The sequence below is a fragment of the Vitis vinifera genome, chromosome 1 (genome assembly GCF_030704535.1).
Source record: "Vitis vinifera cultivar Pinot Noir 40024 chromosome 1, ASM3070453v1".
Classification (NCBI taxonomy): Eukaryota; Viridiplantae; Streptophyta; class Magnoliopsida; order Vitales; family Vitaceae; genus Vitis; species Vitis vinifera.
The window spans coordinates 27,770,968-27,791,528 of NC_081805.1; the positions used below are offsets into that span (position 1 = coordinate 27,770,968).

At 39.2% G+C, this 20,561-nt stretch overlaps 1 protein-coding gene across 1 annotated transcript; it reads right to left on the bottom strand.

The window, feature by feature from the left end:
- Positions 1 to 352: 352 nt before the first annotated feature.
- On the bottom strand, positions 353 to 19,412 carry LOC100246511 (UPF0664 stress-induced protein C29B12.11c). The gene is made up of 5 exons (XM_003631321.4): positions 19,019 to 19,412; positions 16,347 to 16,458; positions 1,158 to 1,229; positions 860 to 1,071; positions 353 to 780 (listed from the first exon to the last, which is right to left on the bottom strand). Exons 1-5 carry the CDS (start codon positions 19,126 to 19,128, stop codon positions 678 to 680), a joined length of 609 nt encoding a protein of 202 aa, XP_003631369.1. The 5' UTR covers positions 19,129 to 19,412; the 3' UTR covers positions 353 to 677.
- Between the last annotated feature and the right edge of the window lie 1,149 nt (positions 19,413 to 20,561).

Below are 20,561 nucleotides of genomic sequence, written 5' to 3' on the forward strand. Positions count from 1 at the left end.
ACTTAATACTATTTAAAATTATTTAATCTTCAATTAAATTAAGCTCTATTTGGAATTAAATTAAAAAGAAAACAAACAAACAAATACCAAGCATAGCATCGTCACAGGAAGAATCTAAAGCTGAATCCATATACAAGATCACCCGTGGTTTCATCTCGTCTTGCTCAAAACATTCCTCAACAGGAAAATGAGGTGAGCTTCTGGACTCCTCAATACCAATTAGAATGGGTAGCAGAAGGAAACATGTGCAAGATTGTGGTCCGTGCAACCATGGCTAGATCAAATGCTGTTGGCTAGTCAAGAGTTTGAGTTCTTAGCAAATTGGCCAGATAACTTCAGCTGCCATCAGGTGTAACCAAGTATAAGAGAAAGGTGTCATAAATCATAGAAAAGACGGAGTTTGAAGTCATCAGGGTGGCATGACATATTCCACTCATGCCCATGATAAAACAGGCCCCAAAACCCCTTTGTCGGCCAGTTCTGATCGTGGGCGATGATTGCAACAATTCTTCCAATTGAGTATACATATTTTGTAGACTTGTGTAAGTGTTTAAAGATGTAGTAAAAAGTACACTTATAGGCGGGAATCATACTTAAAAATTTATTACACAACCCAAATATAGCATTAAATGTGGTTTCTTAAAAACCAAACAATTTTATCCTTTATGCAAGAGAAATTATATGGAATCCTCAACTGGGTGATAAGTACGTCGCCTCAGCTGAGATTCTGGTGTTGGTTGCTGCAAAAAGATTCTTGTAGGATCATTGGGATCAACATACCTGAAAGAGGAGCACCAACAATTATCAATATTTGTTTAGTAATTAATTTGTGAAATCAACTCAACCACAACTGACTTACGCATGTCTCATCATCTCATCAACTGGAGTCTGTGCCGCCTGTAAAGGATCAACTTGAAGCTCTGGCCCAGAACCAGCTAGTTCATTGTACCTTCTCACTGAAGTGATCAAGTTAAAAAATAGTGGGACAAAAGTTCCACATCCCCCTTCCTTGAACAAAATCTTGAAAGAGTGAGTTGAGTAAAGCGCCCTATGCTGGTTTTCTGGGACTACCTGTAATTATTGATATTGAGAATATCAGGAAGTCCCAAGAAAAATGGGTACTGCAAACAATTGGAAACCTCTTCTTGTATACTTACAGGCTCCACAAGACCAGAGACATTGTTGCAAAAGAATATTGGTTGGTTAAATTTTTCACCATGGACATAAAGCTGCAAAAGGAAGCAATTAAAGTAACTATGTAAACATCAAATTATGCATAAAACCCTGCAGAGAACTATTGTTCAGATCTATAGCCTTCTGAACCAATCACCAGATGGTGCAACAGGCAAAATGATCTCCATAGCTGCAAATCATTGAAAGAGACATAAAGAAGACTACAAGCAGAAAAACAAATACTTCAAACTGCTGTCAAAGCCAGCAGTAGGAATTCCATTTAGTTTTTGTCATTTTTGATGTTGAAACAGTTTTTCTTTACCCATGGGCAATGAGTTTCGATGTCTTGGGTGTATCCGTATTTGTAGAAGCTTTCATTTTTTGTGCTTATCCTAATTGTTAGTTCAGTTTATGCATGGTGAAAAGAGGATTTTGACTTACAACAAAATACTTCGCAGATTGAACAACCCTGTTATGACTGAGGCCCGTAAAGTCATCATGTTTTCCTAAAAATTAAATTTAGCAGGAATTTTGACCTTAATAGAACTGAATCAGACTGGATCGACTAATGCTCCTGGCCAATGATTGGTTGCACCACCAACCACTATTGTTCAAATGAAAGCAAGCTACTCTCTTCCATATCCCCATATAAATTAAATGTAGCAAGTTTTGAACTCAATGAAACTACGGCTCAGATGGCTCAATGCTTCTGGCCTCTGGTTGCACCACCAACCACTATTGTCCTAATGAAAGCAAACTACTTTCTGCTACCTGTAATTTATAATTACTAAAGGAATGGAGAACATGACCTTTTAAAGAGCAGGACAGGAAAATAAATCCTTAGCCAAATCCAGGCTAATGGGGCCTAACAATCTTGAGTGAATGTAATTGCAGCCTTCATTTTTCTTAACATTAATATTATCAAGGAGAAAAAAAAAAAAAAATTGAACACAAGGCAAGAACTGAAAAGATGGAGGAGAGCGAGAGAGAGAGGGCTGGAGAGAGAGAGAGAGAGTGAGAGCGAGTGGTTCTGTGTGCGAGCGATGGTGCAGAAAATATTGGCTGCTTGGAGCCTCGGAACAGCCAGTGGAAGAGCAGCTTCGAGGTGGAGTCGAAGACCTTTGAGATCGAGGCAGAAGAGAAGAAGGGCAAAATGCAAGTCATTATTGTGGAAAGGAAAAGAGGGGTGTCTTCGTGGATTAAGATGGGTCTCGATAGTCTAGGGCTTTTTGTGGAAGGTTTGGCTCTGTGCATTAAGGACACACGAACAGGCAAATGGGTAAGAAATTGGAGGGAAAGAGGGAGGATCTACTCACTGTTGCGTGATGAAAATAAGGGGGGATGCTTCATCCGTCTGGGTGTTGAGGATCTGGAGAAGAAAAGGTTCAACATCTTTATCCCAAAAGGAAGAGGAGGGAAAGGGGGCTGGGTTGCTATGGTGGAGACGCTTAGGGCTTTGGGTGTTGCTACAGAGAGGAAGGAGAGTCAGAAGGACAAGGCGATGCCGTTGGTGCCCAGTTTGGGGAAAAGTTTTGCGGAAGTGGTTAAGTTGCAAAATCACAATGGCAGGTCAGTGGCTAGGGTGGAAGTAAGCCACAAGGACCTCAACCGAAACCTAAAGAGGTTGGATCATTGCCTTGTTGGCTCGTGGGATCCAAAGTCAATGAAGGGGGATGACTTGAGAAGTTGGGGGAACCAAATGGCACGATCTTGGGGGTTGAAGGGCAACTTAGGTTTGGTTAAGTTGGAAAGGGGAAAGGTGCTGTTGGAGTTTGAGATGGTAGTTGAAGCCGAAAAAGCTCTAAATCTGGGAGGAATTTTGGTAGGGAAGACATTTCTGCGACTGGAGAAATGGAGCCCTAGGACGGGGTGTATGTTGGAAGGAGAGAAGAAGAATGAGGCATGCGTGAGAATCGTGGGGTTACCCATCTCTTTATGGGATCGGGACACCCTTAGAAAGGTGGGGGAGTAGTGTGGGGGATTTTTAGCGATTGATTCTCAGACGGACAGGCTGGAGGAGTTGCAATAGGCAAGGATCCTGGTGAAGCTAACTGGCAAGGAGATCCCTAGCATGGTAGAAATTAGGGTTGAAGGGGTGTGTTATTCGTTAACCCTGTGGTGGGAGGTAAGGCCGATAATGAGAGTGTTGCCGGTAGCGAGGAGGGGAAAGAACAACGGAGTAGAAGGAGAGGTTGAGGGTGACGTCTCTGCACGTGCGGGCAAGCGCGTGCTGGAAGAGGTGGACGACGCAAGGATCGAGACCCACCTGCAGTCTGCTGATGGGACGAGGGGGCAGACAGGTGGGCCGGGGCTCCTTTGGGCTCGGTTTCGAGGCCTTGTTGGGTTGTTAGTGGGGGACCAGGAAGGCCTGCAAGGGGAGCCCATTAAGTTTGGCCTTATTGGGGCTTTTCGAAGCTCCGATTTGGGCTTGATCCAGTCTCATTTCCTAAGGCTGGGTCGTATCCTATTGGGCCTTCGTCTTTAGAGGGCTCTAGGAGGCTAAAGGCCTTGGAGACCATTGGGTCGCATGGGCCAGTTAGGATGGACGACTGCCGAGGCCCACCCCCAATCTTTGGTGGGCTGCTCTGGGGTGGCCCTGCCACTAGTGTGGGCTGGCCCAAGTCATCTAAGGGATCCAGACGCTGAAAGCTTTCCTTTCTGGGAAAAAGATGGCCGGTGGAAGCAAATTGAGGAGGAGCTCTATTCCGTGGAAAGGTCAAGGACCGACAACTCCCTAATTGAGGAAGCGTCAAGGTACGGGTGTGCTCCTAACCCTAGTGGTTTGTTGGTGTCTGGGTCTCACCTTCTCCTTCTTTCTTTTTCGGTCGGACTCCATTGGGGGAGTATTGCGACCTTTCTAGGGATGACAGGGTGACTCACCAGAGGGAAATCCCTTTATGCATGCTTCTCACCCCGGGACCCTTAGAAGAGGAGAATGTAAGCCGTTGGGAATTGACAGAGGTTATTAATGGCTGCAAGGACAACTGTGGAAAGGAGTTGTGTTTAGTTCAATCTTTGCCACGAGAAGGAAAGGGATGGGAGGAGGATAGTTGGGAGGAGAGTGATTTGGCCAAATTCAGTAAGTTTTTGGGGTTTTCGACAGAAGGTCTAGAGAAAGAAATTTTGGATTTTTTGGTTAATATCCGAAAGAGAAGGGAAAGAGTCCACAACAAAAACCTTCTAGAAAAATCTAAGTTCAAAAGGGAATTAAAAAGACTAGAATGCTCAATTAAACTACGATGGGGGGAAGAAACAGAAGTGTGGAATGCAAGTAAGAGGGTGTTAGATCATGGTGGTTAAATGAAGCTAAGACTCTTGAGTTGGAATGTTCGGAGAGCTAACGACAGTTAAAAAAAAAAGGTGATTAAGGTCATGATCAGGAGTCAAAGGGTGGATTTGTTCTGTCTCCAGGAGACCAAAATTCAGGCAATGACAAAGGGGCTGGTGAGAAGCTTGGGCATTGGTAGATTTTTTTGATTGGGGTACCCTGGACGCCCATGGTTCTGCGGGAGGTTTATTGATCTGCTGGGATAAGAGGACCTTGGAAGTGATTGAAATGGAAGTGGGAAATTTCTCAATCTCTTGTAGGTTAAGGAACGTGGAAGATGGGCTAGTTTGGATGTTTATTGAAAGGGAGTGGATGTGGGAGGAGATAGGAGCAATTAGAGGCATTTGGGATGATCCTTGGTGTCTAGGGGGTGACTTCAATGTCATCCTTTCCCAGAGGGAAAGAAGTAATCAAGGAAGGCTAACGAGTGCAATGAGAAGGTTTGCTCAGGTTGTGGATGAGTTAGAGCTCATTGACCTTCCATTGCAAGGGGGTGTGCTTACATGGAGTGGGGGGAGGAATAATCAGGCTTGGGCCAGATTGGATAGGTTCCTGGTGACCCAGAATTGGCTTGATCATTTCAATGAGGTTGTGCAAAGTAGGCTGCCCAGACCTACCTCATATCATTTTCCTATATTGTTGATGGGGGGTGGGTTAAGGAGGGGTCCTTCCCTATTTAGGTTTGAAAATATGTGGCTTAAAGCTGATGGTTTTACGGACCTTCTTCGGGGTTGGTGGCAAGGGGTTGAGGTGAGAGGGAGGGTCAGTGTCAGGCTAGTCACTAAAATGAAGGAGCTGAAGCAAAAAATCAAAGTGTGGAACAGGGAGGTGTTTGGTAGGCTGGAAGCCAATAAGAACTCAGCTCTTCAACAAGTGGAGTTTTGGGACGGGGTGGAAAGTGAGAGGAGCTTGTCTGAAGGAGAAACTGAGCTGAAAAAAGAAGCCAAGGACTCCTTTAAAAAATGGGTCTTAATGGAAGAGACCCACTGGAGACAATTGTCAAGGGAGTTGTGGCTTAAAGAAGAGGATAGGAACACTGGCTTTTTCCATAGGATGACAAATGCTCACCGAAGGAATAATTCTCTGGATAGAATTAAAATTAATGGAGTATGGATGACTGAGGACCAGGAGGTGAGGGAGGGGATAGTGAATGCTTTTCAGCATTTGCTATTAGAAGAGCCAGGCTGGAGAGCGGATATTGAGGGGCTGCACCTTAATCGCCTCAATTCCCGTGAAGCTGAAGTCTTGGAGATGCCGTTTACTGAAGAGGAAATTTATGCTACCCTAATGGATATGAATGGTGATAAAGCTCGAGGCCCAAATGGCTTCACAGTTGCTTTTTGGAAATCAAGCTGGGAACTGGTGAAGAAGGGGATTATGGACCTGTTTAGAGAATTCTATGACTAGAGATCTTTTGCCAAAAGCCTCAATTCCACTTTCTTAGTCCTTATCCCTAAGAAAGGAGGGGCTGAAGACCTGGGAGATTTCCGGCCAATCAGTTTGTTAGGGAGTTTGTACAAGCTTTTGGTTAAGGTGTTGGCGAATAGGTTGAAGAAGGTGTTAGACAAGGTGGTTTTTGGGGATCAAAATGCCTTTGTGAGGGGCAAACAGATTTTGGATGCGTCACTTATTGCCAATGAGGTGATTGATTTCTGGCACAAAAGGAATGAGAAAGGGTTGATCTACAAATTGGACATTGAAAAAGCCTAGGACAACATTAATTGGAATTTTCTCATGAAAGTTCTGTTTAAAATGGGCTTTGGGTCGCGGTGGATGGAGTGGATTTGGTGGTGCATCTCAACCGCCAAATTTTCAGTCATGATCAATGGGGTGCCAGCTAGCTTCTTCTCGAATTCTAAGGGGCTAAGGCAAGGAGATCCTCTCTCTCCGTATCTCTTTGTGTTGGGCATGGAAGTGCTAAGCAATCCGATAAGAAGGGCGGTTGATGGGGGCTTCTTGTCAGGCTGCAGAATTCGGGGGAGAGGGGAAGAGGAGATGATAGTTTCACATCTTCTTTTTGCTGATGATACAATCATATTTTGTGAAGCTAGGAAAGAGCAACTATCCGCTCTAAGCTGGATTTTGGCTTGGTTTGAGGCGTCTTCCGGTCTCAGAATTAATCTAGATAAAAACGTCTTAATTTCGATTGGTGAGGTGGAAGAAATTGAGGAAATGGCTGTGGAGCTTGGGTGCAAAGTGGGGTTGCTGCCCACTGTTTACTTGGGGCTGCCTCTTGGAGCCCACCACAAAGCTATCTCTATATGGGATGGGGTGGAAGAGAGAATGAGGAGAAGATTAGCCCAGTGGAAAAGACAATATATATCGAAGGGTGGGTGTATCACCTTAATCAAGAGCACTCTGGCTAGCTTGCCTATTTACAATATATCCCTCTTTCGAATGCCTAAGAGTGTTGCAAATAAACTCGAAAAATTACAAAGAGACTTTCTTTGGGGAGGGGAAAGCTTGGAGAGGAAAGTCCACTTAATTAATTGGGAGGTAGTGTGCACTCAAAAGGAGAAGGGTGGCCTTGGCATTCAGAAGATTGATCCCTTGAACAAAGCGTTGTTGGGTAAATGGTTATGGAGATTTTCCGTTGAAAAGGATAATCTCTGGAAGATGGTGATTAGGGTGAAATATGGTTAGGAAAAATTTGGGTGGAGAACTAAAGAAGCCTGTGGAACTTATAGAGTGGGGGTTTGGAAGGAGATTATGAAGGAAGCAAAGTGGTGCTGGGATAACATAAAGTTTAAGGTGGGGAAGGGGACTAGAGTTAAATTTTGGACTGACCAGTGGTGTGGCAACGCGACGCTGTCCCAAAATTTCCCCCAGCTTTTTGAGTTGGCAGTTCACAGGAATGCAACGGTTAATGAGATGTGGGACCCAAGCATTGGTCAAGGAGGTTGGAATCTTAGATTTCATAGAGATTTTAATGATTGGGAGTTGGACTTGATTAGAGGATTGCTTAATATGCTCAGGGACTTCAGCATATCTTCAAAGAAGGACGCTGTGCTATGGAAAGGTGGGGGTCATGGCAAATATGGGGTTAAGGTTGCCTACAATGTGCTGGCTGTTACCAATGCATGCACCTTTCCGACTAAATGCGTTTGGGTGGACAAGGTCCCAACCAAAGCAGCCTTTTTTGCTTGGGAAGCCGCGTGAGGGAAGATTCTCACCTTGGATAGGCTTTAAAAATGGGGATGACAGCTCCCTAACCGCTGTTTTTTGTACGGTTGTGAAGAGAAAAATGTAAATCACATTCTTTTACATTGTATAGTGGTAAGGGCCCTATGGGAGACCGTCCTTGCCCTTGTTGGAGTTCAGTGGGTGTTCCCAGAGTTAGTTAAAGAGGCGTTATTCAGCTGGAGGGGCTCTTTTGTGGGGAAAAAAAGGAAAAAGATTTGGAATTTCATCCCGTTGTGTATTTTTTGGACGGTATGGAAGGAGAGGAATAGATTAGCTTTTAGGGGAGGTGTGTTAGATATACAAAAACTCAAAAATTCTTTTGTATATTGGAGAGGGGTCCTCTTCGCTCTTAGGCTTTTTGGAGTGGATAGCAGCCACTTAAGGGTGGGTAAGGGTGCTTGTTTTTTGTGTTCTTGTTTTAGGCTGTTTTGTATACTCCCTATATACTTTGTGGTCTTTGCCCTTTAATATATTTGTGATTATCTATAAAAAAAAACATTAATATTATCAAGGAAGGCCCTATGTAAACATGTTTCCTCCTTAGTTTTATTTAGCAGGAATTTTTAACTTAATAAAACTGCAATGGTATGGGGGTTACAAACCAACCAACCTGTCACTGAGGGTTCAGCCCTAGTGGCTCGGGGTCCTCCCAATCCTTCTAACAACAATCAACCAAGAAAAGGGGGACCTTAGTGTGATCACTACCGAAAACCAGGTCACACCAAGAACATGTGCTGGAAAATCCATGGGAAACTAGCAGATTGGAAGCTGTCACATCCTCAAAATGATAGAGGAAGCCATGCCAAGTACTCCTCTTCGGCAAAACCAATCTCAGATTGTTAATAACAGTGAGTTCATTGTCTACTCAAGGAAAAAGAAAAAGTCTCAAGAAGATATAAAGCAGCGAACACATCTCGGGCTACTACATGAAACTGAACCAAATTCAGTCCCAAAAGAGAGACACACACGTAACATTGATTCTAATCTTAATGAGTCAATAGATGATGAGCTCAATTTGCCAATTGCCAAAAGGAAATGAGTGAAATCTTGCACAAATAATCCAATTTATAACTTTATCTCCTATAAGAGTTTGTCATTAGGTTATCAAGCTTTTGTTACCAGTCTTATGGATATTCGGATTCTCAAGAATATCCAAGAAGCCCTACAAATACCTGAATGGAATATAGTCATTGAGGAAGAGATTCAAGCTCTTGAAGAATGGGACATAGGAACTTGTTGAACTTCCAAAAGGAAAGAATCCGATCGGGAGTAAGTGGATCTTCACAATCAAGTACAAAGCAAATGGGAGTGTTGACGGGTACAAAGCTCGACTAGTTGCTAAGGGATTTATGTAGTCCTAAAAAATGGACTACCAAAACACCTTTGCTCCAGTTGCCAAATTGAACACAATTCGTGTTTTGTTATTGTTCATTGTTAACTCAGATTGGTTTCTTCATCAACTAGACATCAAGAATGCTTTCCTCAATGGTGACTTAGAAGAAGTGTACATGAAAATTCCTTCAGATCTTGGGACTAAGACAAACATTAACAAAGTCTGCAAACTAAAAAAATCTCTATATGGTCTCATGTAATCTCCTTGAGCTTGGCTTGACTATTTCACTAAGGCTATAAAGAGGTTTGGTTACTCGTAGTGTTAGTCTGACCACACTCTATTTGTAAAACACACTACTAACAGAAGAATTGTCATTACCATTGTTTATGTGGATGACATAATCCTGACTAGAGATCATGATGAAAAATAGGCAAGTTCAAGAGTTTTCTTGCCCATAAGTTCGAAATTAAAGACCTAAGGAATCTTAAATATTTTCTTGGGATGAAAATTGTTAGATAAAAAATGGGTATTACAGTCTCCTAACGTAAGTAATATGTCTCAGACTTGCTAAAGGAGACTAGGATGCTTGGTTGTAAACCTACAGACACACTTATGGATTACACTACTAAACTAGGAACAATTAAAGGAAATGCTCCAATGGATAAAAGGAGATATCAAAGACTTGTGGGAAAACTCATCTATCTCTCTCACACAAGACCAATTATTGCTTTTTCAATTAGTGTGGTTAGTTAATTCATGAACAATCCAACTAAGAAACATATAAAAGTTGTATATCGTATTCTAAGATATCTCAAAATGACTCCAGGAAATGGACTATTTCAAAAGAATACAAAAGAAAAACATTGAAATTTTTTCAAATGCAAACTGGGTTGGCTTCATAATTGATCGAAAATCAATATCAGGATGTTGCACCTATGTATGAGGGAATCTAGCTACTTGGAGAAGCAAGAAATGATCTATTGTAGCTTGGAGCAATGCAGAAACAAAATTTAGAGTTATGACACATGGAATTTGTCAAGGAATGTGGTTAAAGGGACTCTTAAACAAGCTGAAAATTCCAGTATAAGATCTTATGAAGATGTTTTGTGACAATAAAGCTGCCATAAGTATCACTAAGAACCCAATCATCATTATCAAACAAAGTATGTGGCAATAGATCGTCATTTTATTAAGGAGTACAACTGTACCGCATACAGTTGTTTCCTATTCTAATTTTATTTCTTGATTTTATGAGACTTTTCCTTAAGATCAAGGATTAATTTTTTTTTTCTAAGGCAAATGACCTCAACCATTCATGTATAAATATCGATGCAACAATTAGTTTGAATGTAAAGAGGAAAATAAAAACAAAAGCATTTTTTTTCTCTCTCAAATTTCTTCAATTTCCTTTTCTGGCTTCCATCCTTCTATCAATTGCAGGATCTCCATCTAAAACCCTCCTAGATCCCTCCTTTTCTGGCCGATTAAACAAGAATCCTCCTTTGTCAGTAAACCATCAGACATCCCCCTTTCTATAGCTTTCTCTTCCCTAGGGTTCCTTTATCTTCATATCCCTTTGGCGTCTCAAGCATTTTCTAAAAACTCCACCATGTTTCCATCTTGCAATACTATTATTAATGACCCTACCTCCCTATCATGTCAATCCCCCTCTTAGATCCCTCATTCAACACCACCAAGTTACAACACCTTAATCAACCCCAACAAAGGCTAACCAACCCCATTAGGAGAAGATGAAGTATAGATTACCCTATCTCATTTACAAAATGTAGAAAAATAAAGAAAACCTAGAAATCCATTCATTCCTATTGAAAGTGCCTCCTAACCAAAATTCGCCCTCTCAAGCAAACTCTAAGCCCTAACTCTTCCCTTCAATTCACTTTTTTTTTTTACTTTTAGTGGAGAGATAGGCCTTACCATTGGGTTAGGTTCCACCCTTTTTATCTTGGTACCCTCCTTCCTTGATTCCATGAGCTCCCTCCTTCCATTGTTCTTGCTAGCCCAACCTACTATCTTGGGCCCTTTCCCTATTAAGGGAATCTTATCACTAACACCACCTTGGGTTGTCTACTCATGACACCTTAAGTGGCTCTCCACCCCCACCATCCTCCATAATTATGGTCAAAGGCCCATTCTTGGCACAACCCACAATAACTTGGAGTAAAGGAAGATTAATGTGACTCTTATTAAGACCCACTTCCATACATTCCACCATTCCCCTTCCACTTTGGGCCTCCTCCTGTGTAAGAGATTGATGTCTCATAGGCTCATGAGTTTTGCTTCACAAAGTTCTCCTTGGCTCATTCTCCCTTGAACAACCTTTCATCCCTATTGCCTTTTTGAAAGGTCTCCTTTATAGTACTTGTCCATTATTAGCACCTTTTTTTTTTGTCATAAGTGGACATGCTATAACTTCTTCCATTTTCTCTTACCTTCCTATTTGCCCCACAGTCCCATTAACATGTGTGGACCTCTCTTCACTCTCCCTAATCCTCAACCCCCTTCTAACATCTCTTGGAGTAACCTGGATCACTCATGGTGGGGTCTCCCACCACAACTAGATTGCAAAGCATGAATTGCCCAATATTATCTAAAGTGGGCCTAACACTATCCTACCATTTGTTTTCACCAAAATGTATGCTCATTGCATGTTACGGCATAGTATTATGTTTTCATCCATAGTCATGAAAGCCTCACACAAATCCCCCAAGGTTTTAAACAAGCCCTTATCCAAGAAATGAAGAGGCAATCTTATTGTTCTCACTCATGTTTCTTTTTCTTTTTCTTTTTTATAAGTAAAAGCAATTATATTGAAAAATAAAAAGTATACACAACATATATAAAGCAACTAAGAAGCAAAAAGGCACGAATGCACAAAAATCAACAACCGCACCCTACGAAGAACCTAACCAATCCACAAAATCTAACATTGACATAGAACCATTCCAAATATATAATCTAACCTAATCCAAAAAAGGATACAAAAAGGAGCTTTTAAATGTTTGTTCCAAACTTTCACAATTGTCAAAGGCTCTCCTATTTCTCTCCATCTAAATGGACCAAAAAAGACATAAAGGAGCAACTTTCTAAACCTTTTTCCTTTTTTTTCCAACACAAGAGCCTCCCTAACTTAAGCGTAACCCTTTCACTGAAGAGTGCATCACCCATTTTACATCAGATAAGAAAAATTAACAGCCACAAAATACGAGCTTTCGAACAATGAAGTAGAATATGATCACTTGTTTCTTCTTCTTTGCACATGTAGCATCTATTAGTCATCTTCCAACCCCTCTTTCTAAGTTAATCCTAAGTCAAAATTTTGGCCCAAGTTGCTTCCCAAGCAAAGAAGCTAGCTCTAATAGAAGCCCAAGAGTTCCAAACTATACCATGAGGAAAAAGTTCCACTTTTTTTACTAGCTAAGGAGTAATAGAAGGACTTAACTGAAAATTCATCATTCTTTGTTCCCCCCCACACCTATATATCATCAAAATCCAAAGAAAGAGAGTGATCATGCAACCTCCCAAAGAAGAAATCTATTTCCTCCAACTCCCAATTATTCAACCGTCTAATAAACCTAGGGTTCCAACTACCACCATCCCAAACATCAACCACCCAAGCATCTTTAGAGGAAGCTATAGAAAAAAAATCCAAGAAAGCATCCCTTAAAGGCAAATCCCTACACCATCTATCCTTCCAGAACTTCACCTTGTTCCTAGAACCAACCTTGAAGCGTGTTTTAACTTTGAAAGCCTCCCAACCATTTCTAATTACCTTCCATACCCCCACATCATACCTTTCTCTCACACCTTTTGTGCACCAATCCCCATCCTCTTGCTCAAATTTGTTGACAATTATCTATTTCCAAAGAAGATCTCTTTCAATCGCAAATCTCCAAGACTACTTTCCCAAAAAAGCCTTATTAAAAGACAAAAGGTTTTTAAAACCCAATCCCCCTTTCACTTTTTCCAATCAAACAACCGATCAACTCAACAAATGGGGCTTGTTAACCAAAGCTCCCCCTCCCCCAAAAAAATCCCTTTAAATATTGTCTGATCTAGTCGCCACTCTCTTAGGGATAACAAAAAGAGACATGTAGTAAATCGATAAGCTAGATTAGGTGCTCTTAATCAGAGTTTGTCTTTCGTCTTTTGAGAGATGTTGCCTCTTTCACAAAGCAAACCTTTTCTGAAACCTCTCTTCCACCCCTTCCCAAACCCTAAAGGACTTATAAGGAGTGCCCAAAGGAAGACATAGGTAGGTGGTTGGAAGAACACCTACTTTGCAACCTAGAACCTCAGCAAGCTCCTCCAAATTCGGGACATCCCCAACTGAAATCAACTCACTTTTCTCCAAATTAATCTTTAGTCTTGAACATGCCTTGATTCGCATGAAAATCTAACTCAAATGCTCTAGATTTTCCTAACTTGCATCACAAAGGATGAGGACATCATCTACAAAAACCAAATGGGAAACCTCCACTCCCGCATCATGCCTCCTTCCAACTAGAAAACCATTAATAAAACCACATTCCTTAGTAAAACCACATTCCTTAGCCCTAGAGAGCAAGTAAGAGAGAGTCTCCATTGCCAAAATGAACAAATAAGGAGACAAAGGATCTCCTTATCTCAAATCTCTGAAGCTTCAAAAAAAACTTGAAGAGGAACCATTTACCAAAACAGAGAAGCGAGTTGTAAATATACACCATCTGATCTATCCTATCCACTTGAAGCCAAACCCCATTTTCTCCAAAACTGCAAGGACAAAACTCAATTTACATGGTCAAAGCCATAAACTTGTATAACCCTCCTACCAAGCTAATACGTCTAAAGTCCTATAAGCCTTCTGCTTCCCCTCCCCTCCCCCCCTTCCCCCGGCCCCTAAGCATTTAAACTCCTCTCAAAAGATCCCAAGCCATACAATTCTCTAAAAACACCCATGACCTCATGTTTCACAAAATCCTAACAGCATTGCCAAAACGCCAAGGAAAAACCATTTGGGCCCAAGGCCTTATCTTCACTTAAGTTGGATAAAGTTGCAAGGACCTTCTATTTAGAGTAGGGGATCTCCAAAGCTTCTAAATCAACTAGTTGTAAGGAATAAAAAACTAACCCATATATACTTGGCCTCTACTCCCCCGCCTCTGCTAGAACCCTTTGAAAAGCGTTTGTCACACCTCCTTTGATGTTTTCCTCTACTAGCAACTCATCATTTACCCTTAACTTGCCCATAAAATTCCTTTTTTTTCGAGCATTAGCCGTTTTATGAAAAAATCTAGTGTTATTGTCCCATTTTTTTAGCCACAACTCTCTTGACTTTCGTCTCTAAGAGATTTCCTCCATCCCTACCCATTTCTTGAACTCGTCCACCACCTCTCTTCTAACCTCATTCTCCTCAATAATAAGGGCCCTTTCCTTTTCCTTTGCATCCCACAGCCCTAACTATGCCAAGGCCTTAAGTTTTTCAGTGGACACATTACCAAAAACCTCATTTCAGACTTTAAGATCTTGTTTCAAGGCTTTAGGCTTAACTGCCAAAATGTGACTAAAGGACCCTTGAACATTGTACCCCTCCCACCAGTTCTTGATAAGATCTTTGAAGCCTTCCACCTTTAACCATTTTCAAATCTGGAAGGTGTCTTACCTTTCGTTATCCCTCCACCATCAAGCAAAGTTTTCAAGGATGAACTAGTCTACTTAAAATTTTAGCTAAAATTGACTATCCCTTCAAGATTTTTTTACCTTCTAGTATTATAAGAAAATAACTCCTTTGCTCATTCATGAAAATTGAGCACAACAAGACACTCAACTTCATTACTATCCAACTCCATCTTTTATCACCTTTTGCCTTCTTTGCAATCCTTCTGAACAACTTACCTTCCTCCCTTCAACAACAATCCTAAATCCAATCCTCAACCCCTTCCAATAGAAACTTGAACAATTCTCCAAAACTAATCCAACAAGAAAACCCACATCCTTTTTCTACTACCTTACCTTCCATCCTCCCTAGAAGTGGAGTTGACTTAGGCTTAAAGAGGGAACATGATCCTTAAAAATTGGGAGAGAAGAAGTCACCTAACCCGTGCCTAACCCGATGCTTAGGTAGGAGAGGACAAGGCTTAAAAGGGTTAGTGTCAAGTTTGGGTTAGAAAAATACCAACCTGAAAATATTAGGGTTGGCATGAGTTGAAAGTCTAGCAACCCACTAAAACCCGAACACTACATATTATTCATTTATTTATTTATAATTATATTACATATTGTTTTATTACTACTTATTAAAATATAAAAAATATAAAAATGATAAGAAAGAACTCTTTAACATTTCTTAATTTATAATTATATTAGATTAATAATTAATGATCTCATAAATTTTTTAATTGTTAAAGTATTTTTGATAGTTGAAGTTTGAGTAGGTGAATAATCATTTATGTTAAATTAATAACTAATGATTTATTTTATAACTTTAAAATATTTCTTTTAATCTCTTATTTCATAATATGGTTTATATTTAAGCTTTAGAATTATTGTTTTGTTTAATAACCTATAAGAACCTTTGGGAACCTGAATTGACCATGGGGAATGCCTAACCCACCCTTGGGTCGGCTTTGGCACAGGTACGACATATTGATATGCAAGATTATTGTGTTAACCTTCTAACCTTTCCAACCCATCCAAGTTGTAGCCTTAGTTAGGATGTAGCCTTGGCCTCCTTTAGAAAGGTAAAATGAGCTTTTCACAAGGCCAAATATCTTCAACCTTACTTCTATCCTCCCCCTCCTAGGGGAATAAATTCATTACTCTTTGCTGCCCCTCACCCCAAATTAGATTTATGGATTTGCCGTTTAATTCCTTCCCTTGATCCAATTAAGGAAATAGGTATACAAGGAAGCAAACCTACTGATACTCTAGAAGATTTGAATCACAAATTGGAGAGGAGAGTAAGAGTTTGTTGATATTATAATATTTTACTTTACTTATTATCATTCATACTCAAAATTCAGTAAACCCACCATACCAAAAAAAAGAGAAATTCTGGTACAATAAGTGGTATTGAAGGCATTTGGCCAAGGATGTTTAGTGCTAACCAACTTACTTAAGTCACATTGATCAAGCTGACTACAGAGTGCAAGTAAGAGAAAATAAGCAACTAAAAGGAAAAATGCATATGGTAAGAGGCAACAAAAACCACCCCAAAATATGCAACAAGCTAACAAAAGTAATTAAGGAGAAAGTAACTTGCAAAGGTTCAAAGAACAAGGCAATGAAATGTAGATAGGTAAGAAACAACTAACAAGGGTAACTTGTTCCTACCAATGGCATATCAAAAGCAGTAATGTTTCCAACAGGCTTATTTGCAACAAAGACCATTCGTATATTTGACAAGTAGATTGTTCCCTTCGCTTTAAAGTTTCCACCATGAGCTCTGAAACCAAAATATATGCAAGAAAAAGTTAGAATGATACAAAGAAAATGAATCATAAAAGTCATCTCATCATGCACATATCACTTGAGTTGATTGAGACTCTTGATAACACTAAGTTTTTTTTTTTTTTAACAAAATGGCCAATGCTCGCGGAAGAAACTTCTTAGACAAAACAACAGTGAATGGAGTAATGTTATCTAAGGAAGCTGCCATTAAGGAGTAAGTGGTAGATACCTTCCATAGGATTTTGACTAAGTTGAGGTAGTAGAAATTGAGTATAAATGGCATGACTTTTGCCTCCTTGAGCAACGCTGATTTAGGGATATTGGAGCTTCCTTTCTCCAAGGAGGAGGTCTTTTTAGCTTTATCTAGTCTTGGTGGGGACCAAGCTTTGGGTTTGTACGACTTTTCCCTACCTTTTTAGAAATTTTGTTGGGATTTCAAGAAGGGGGAGTTGATGGGGTTTTTCAGGGAGTTCTATGATCATGGGACCTTCAAGCGAAGTTTAAATGCCACTTTCATTGCCTAACTTCCAAAAAAAGGTGAGAAAAGATATAAAAGACTTTAGACCTATTAGTTCCGTTGGAGGGTTATACAAGCTCCTAGAAAAGGTTCTAGCCAACAAACTAAAAAAGGTGATAGGCAAAGTGGTCTCAAATTTCCAACATGTTTTTGTGCGAAGGGCGCAAATTTTAGATATAGTTCTCATAACTAGTGAAGCCATTGACTCAAGGCTAAAAGATAATTCTAGAGTCATTTGTAAGTTGGACATTAAGAAAGGATACAATCACATTAATTAATGTTTTTTACTAGCAATCTTGGAAAAAAAAGGTTTTGGCTCTAAATGGGTAGGTCTAGTAGAATGGATCAATCGGTGCATCAATACGATGCTTTTCTTTACTTTTTTTTTTTTTATCAGACAATATGATGCTTTTCTTTGTTTTGGTGAATGGGAACCCACCCCTGGAGATTTTTTTAGAGCTCTAGAGGTTTAAGATAAGGAGACCCTCTATTCCCTTACCTCATCATTACGGCTATGCCCAAAACAAAATAAAAAAATAAAACCAGCAGCATTGTTTAGGAGAGAAGAAAGAAGGAAAAAAACCAAAGAACATATCAAAACATGAAACAACAAAAACTTGAAGGTTGAAGGAATCAAAGCCTTCATAGATTGTTGATTTTTTATTTTTTATTTTTGATAGGCTTGCATAAGAAATTCCACAATGACTTTAGTATGATAAATAACAATTATTTCCTCCTTCTCTCATTCTTCAACTCAAGAAAAATGGCAGCCTTCATAGATTGTTGATGAATCCAAGAAAGCCATATCGGCTCTCTTAAGGAGTCTGCCAACCAAACAAATAAAGATTTGAGACCAGATCCCTTCAACTTCAGCTCGAAAATCTCCATCCCATCCAGGATCCTGCCATTATGCTCTCTCCAAGTTGACCAAGCTAAGCATAAGGTAGCTTTTCTTAATAAACCTGGCACTCTAGCTATTCAATACTTTATGATAGAACCTAAATACCCTGAAAAAAAAAAAAAGGAAACCCATGAATTCTAGTACAGAAGCAGCTGGCAAAGTAGAGATACATCTATAGCTTAAAGCCTTGACATAGGCTTAATGAAAAATTGACCACCCTTTGCTACTTCCACATAAGCAATACTCTTTACTCCCCAACATTGGCAAACCAACAAGGAAGCCTAAAAAAAAAAAAACACCACCACCACCAACTCCTGCCCCTGCCTACCTCTAAATCCCAGCAATCTTCCAACCCTATTTATAGCAATCAAGCTTGTGCACCCCAATCTTCCACCCCCCACCACTGATGCATTCACTCCCACTTGGGTTCCTGCACCATTGTGTTGCAGAACATTGACCTCTGCCTAGTACACAAAGTATAGATCCAAAAACAGTCATGAATTTTGAGGTGACACATCAAAAGGTTCCCAGTTTACTGAATAATCATGTTCATATGTTCCAACAGTTTATTTTTTAAACCCAATAACCAAGTCAATCCGGCGACAAGAGAGAGGAGCAAGATATTTGCTTCACTTGATTCTCCAAAAAACATAACCAAACCAAAGATCTTAGAAAATTAGAAGAGTTTTTTGCAATCTGAAGTCTTGGCCTGGGTCAAGCAGTCGACACCCAAACAATAAGATAGTCTTCCTACCCAAGAACCAAGAAAATCCATTGGAGAAGTCATGCTAGTAAGAAATTCAAGTACAATTTGATTTCATTATCCCAGAAAATACCAAGGGATCATGGCAGCGTTAAATTCGTTCCAAATTATAAAAAATTTAATAACACCTACTAAATTTGCAATGCCTTAAAAGGGCAGGAGTGAGTCGAAATAAGAGAATAGGGAATGAAATAGCAGAACATGAATTCATATTTAATATAAACGGAAAGCATCGCATGCATTCCAAACATGAATTATCTTCTTAATGGGCCACAAAATCAGAATTTTCTTGTCTGATAGACTAGAGACAAGTACAGATGAAAATCGGAAATTAAATAAAAACCTAGAACGACAACAAAAAGGAGGGGGCTTACCCGGGAATCTTATCTACCTCAAATTCGACGCCATCTCTGGCAAGGACGGAAATTTCATTCATAAAAGGAACGGGCATCCCATTAGGAAAAAGCTGAGGGTTGAGAGCCATGTGATCTGCGTACCCTTTTGCCTTCCAAGTTCCAAGTAATAGGGTTTCTATGTCTTCGCGGATCGCTAGGATGGTTATTACTTATTATTGTAATTAGTACATTCAAAAAGAAGCAAGCCCGGTTATAGACGTGTCCCCAATAGTAACTTCACCCCGCTTTCCACATTCTTCTAGACTCTCTGGATGCCTCCCCGATAAACTATGCTGATTTGGTGACACCACCACCGAGAGGAATGCTCTATCAACTTTCCATGTACACGTGTATGTTGGAGCAATACGAATTCCGTACGACCAAACTTCGGCGAAAATATGAATAAATAATAGGGATAATCATGCACCCATACCCACCGATTAAAAATATATATATATAATTTTTAGAATTTTACTTTTACTTCTTCAGTTTTAATGTAAAATGAAAAAAAAAAAATTATTACTTCATGCACTCAAATAATATTTATGAATTTGTTCTAAAATTGTTCTCAAAGTTGTTGAGGGTAACTACAATTATCACATTAAATGCTACTGTCAAAGTATACCGATCACATTTTTTTTTTTAAATTTTTCTCACATAAACTCCTAACTCATCTCACCTCTTGCCACGTTTCAACATTTTACATTTTTCTTTTATTTTATTTTTCTCTTTTTCCACCATATCCTGTATTTTTAACATTTCTTTTAAATATGTTAATGTATTATCTCATAAAACTTCTTTAATTTTATTTTTTTTTCACTCTCTAATCTCCCTATATTTATTGATTTTAATTATTTTTTGGATATATTAACTTTAAAATGATAATATATAATAAATAGTTAATATAAAAAATTAAATAAAAACATAAATATATAATAGACAAAATGAAAATATTATCCCACAAATAATATACTTATTGATTTTAAATATTAATTAGAGTAATACATTTGATAAATCAAGGTTTAAATTTAAAAATTATATTTTATTATTTAGATGTTTATGATATAACATTTTTTATATTAATGCTAAATAAAAGATTTATTTATTTTTTAAATCCTATTAAACGTAAAAATAAAAATACATTTGTAATACTATTTTATTATTTTTATTTTTTATTTTTATTTTAAATTTATCATATCAAAATCACAGTAAATGATGATGCTTTTATATATATATATATATATATTTCATAAAAAAATTATAGTTAACCTTTTATATTAATTTCATAAATAAAAAAAAGGTATATATGTAAGAAAAATAGGTGCATTCATTCCTAAGGGAATGTGGACTCATATCTCTCTTATCATGGTCTATACATTCCTTTGGGGACCCTCGATAAGTGATTGGAAATCCTTCCCCATCCCGAAATGAATGTTAAAACCCTAGGTACATCCTTAACAAAAATAGATATATCCAATCTTAAGGGAATCAAAACCTTTATCTCCCTTTTCATGATCCATAT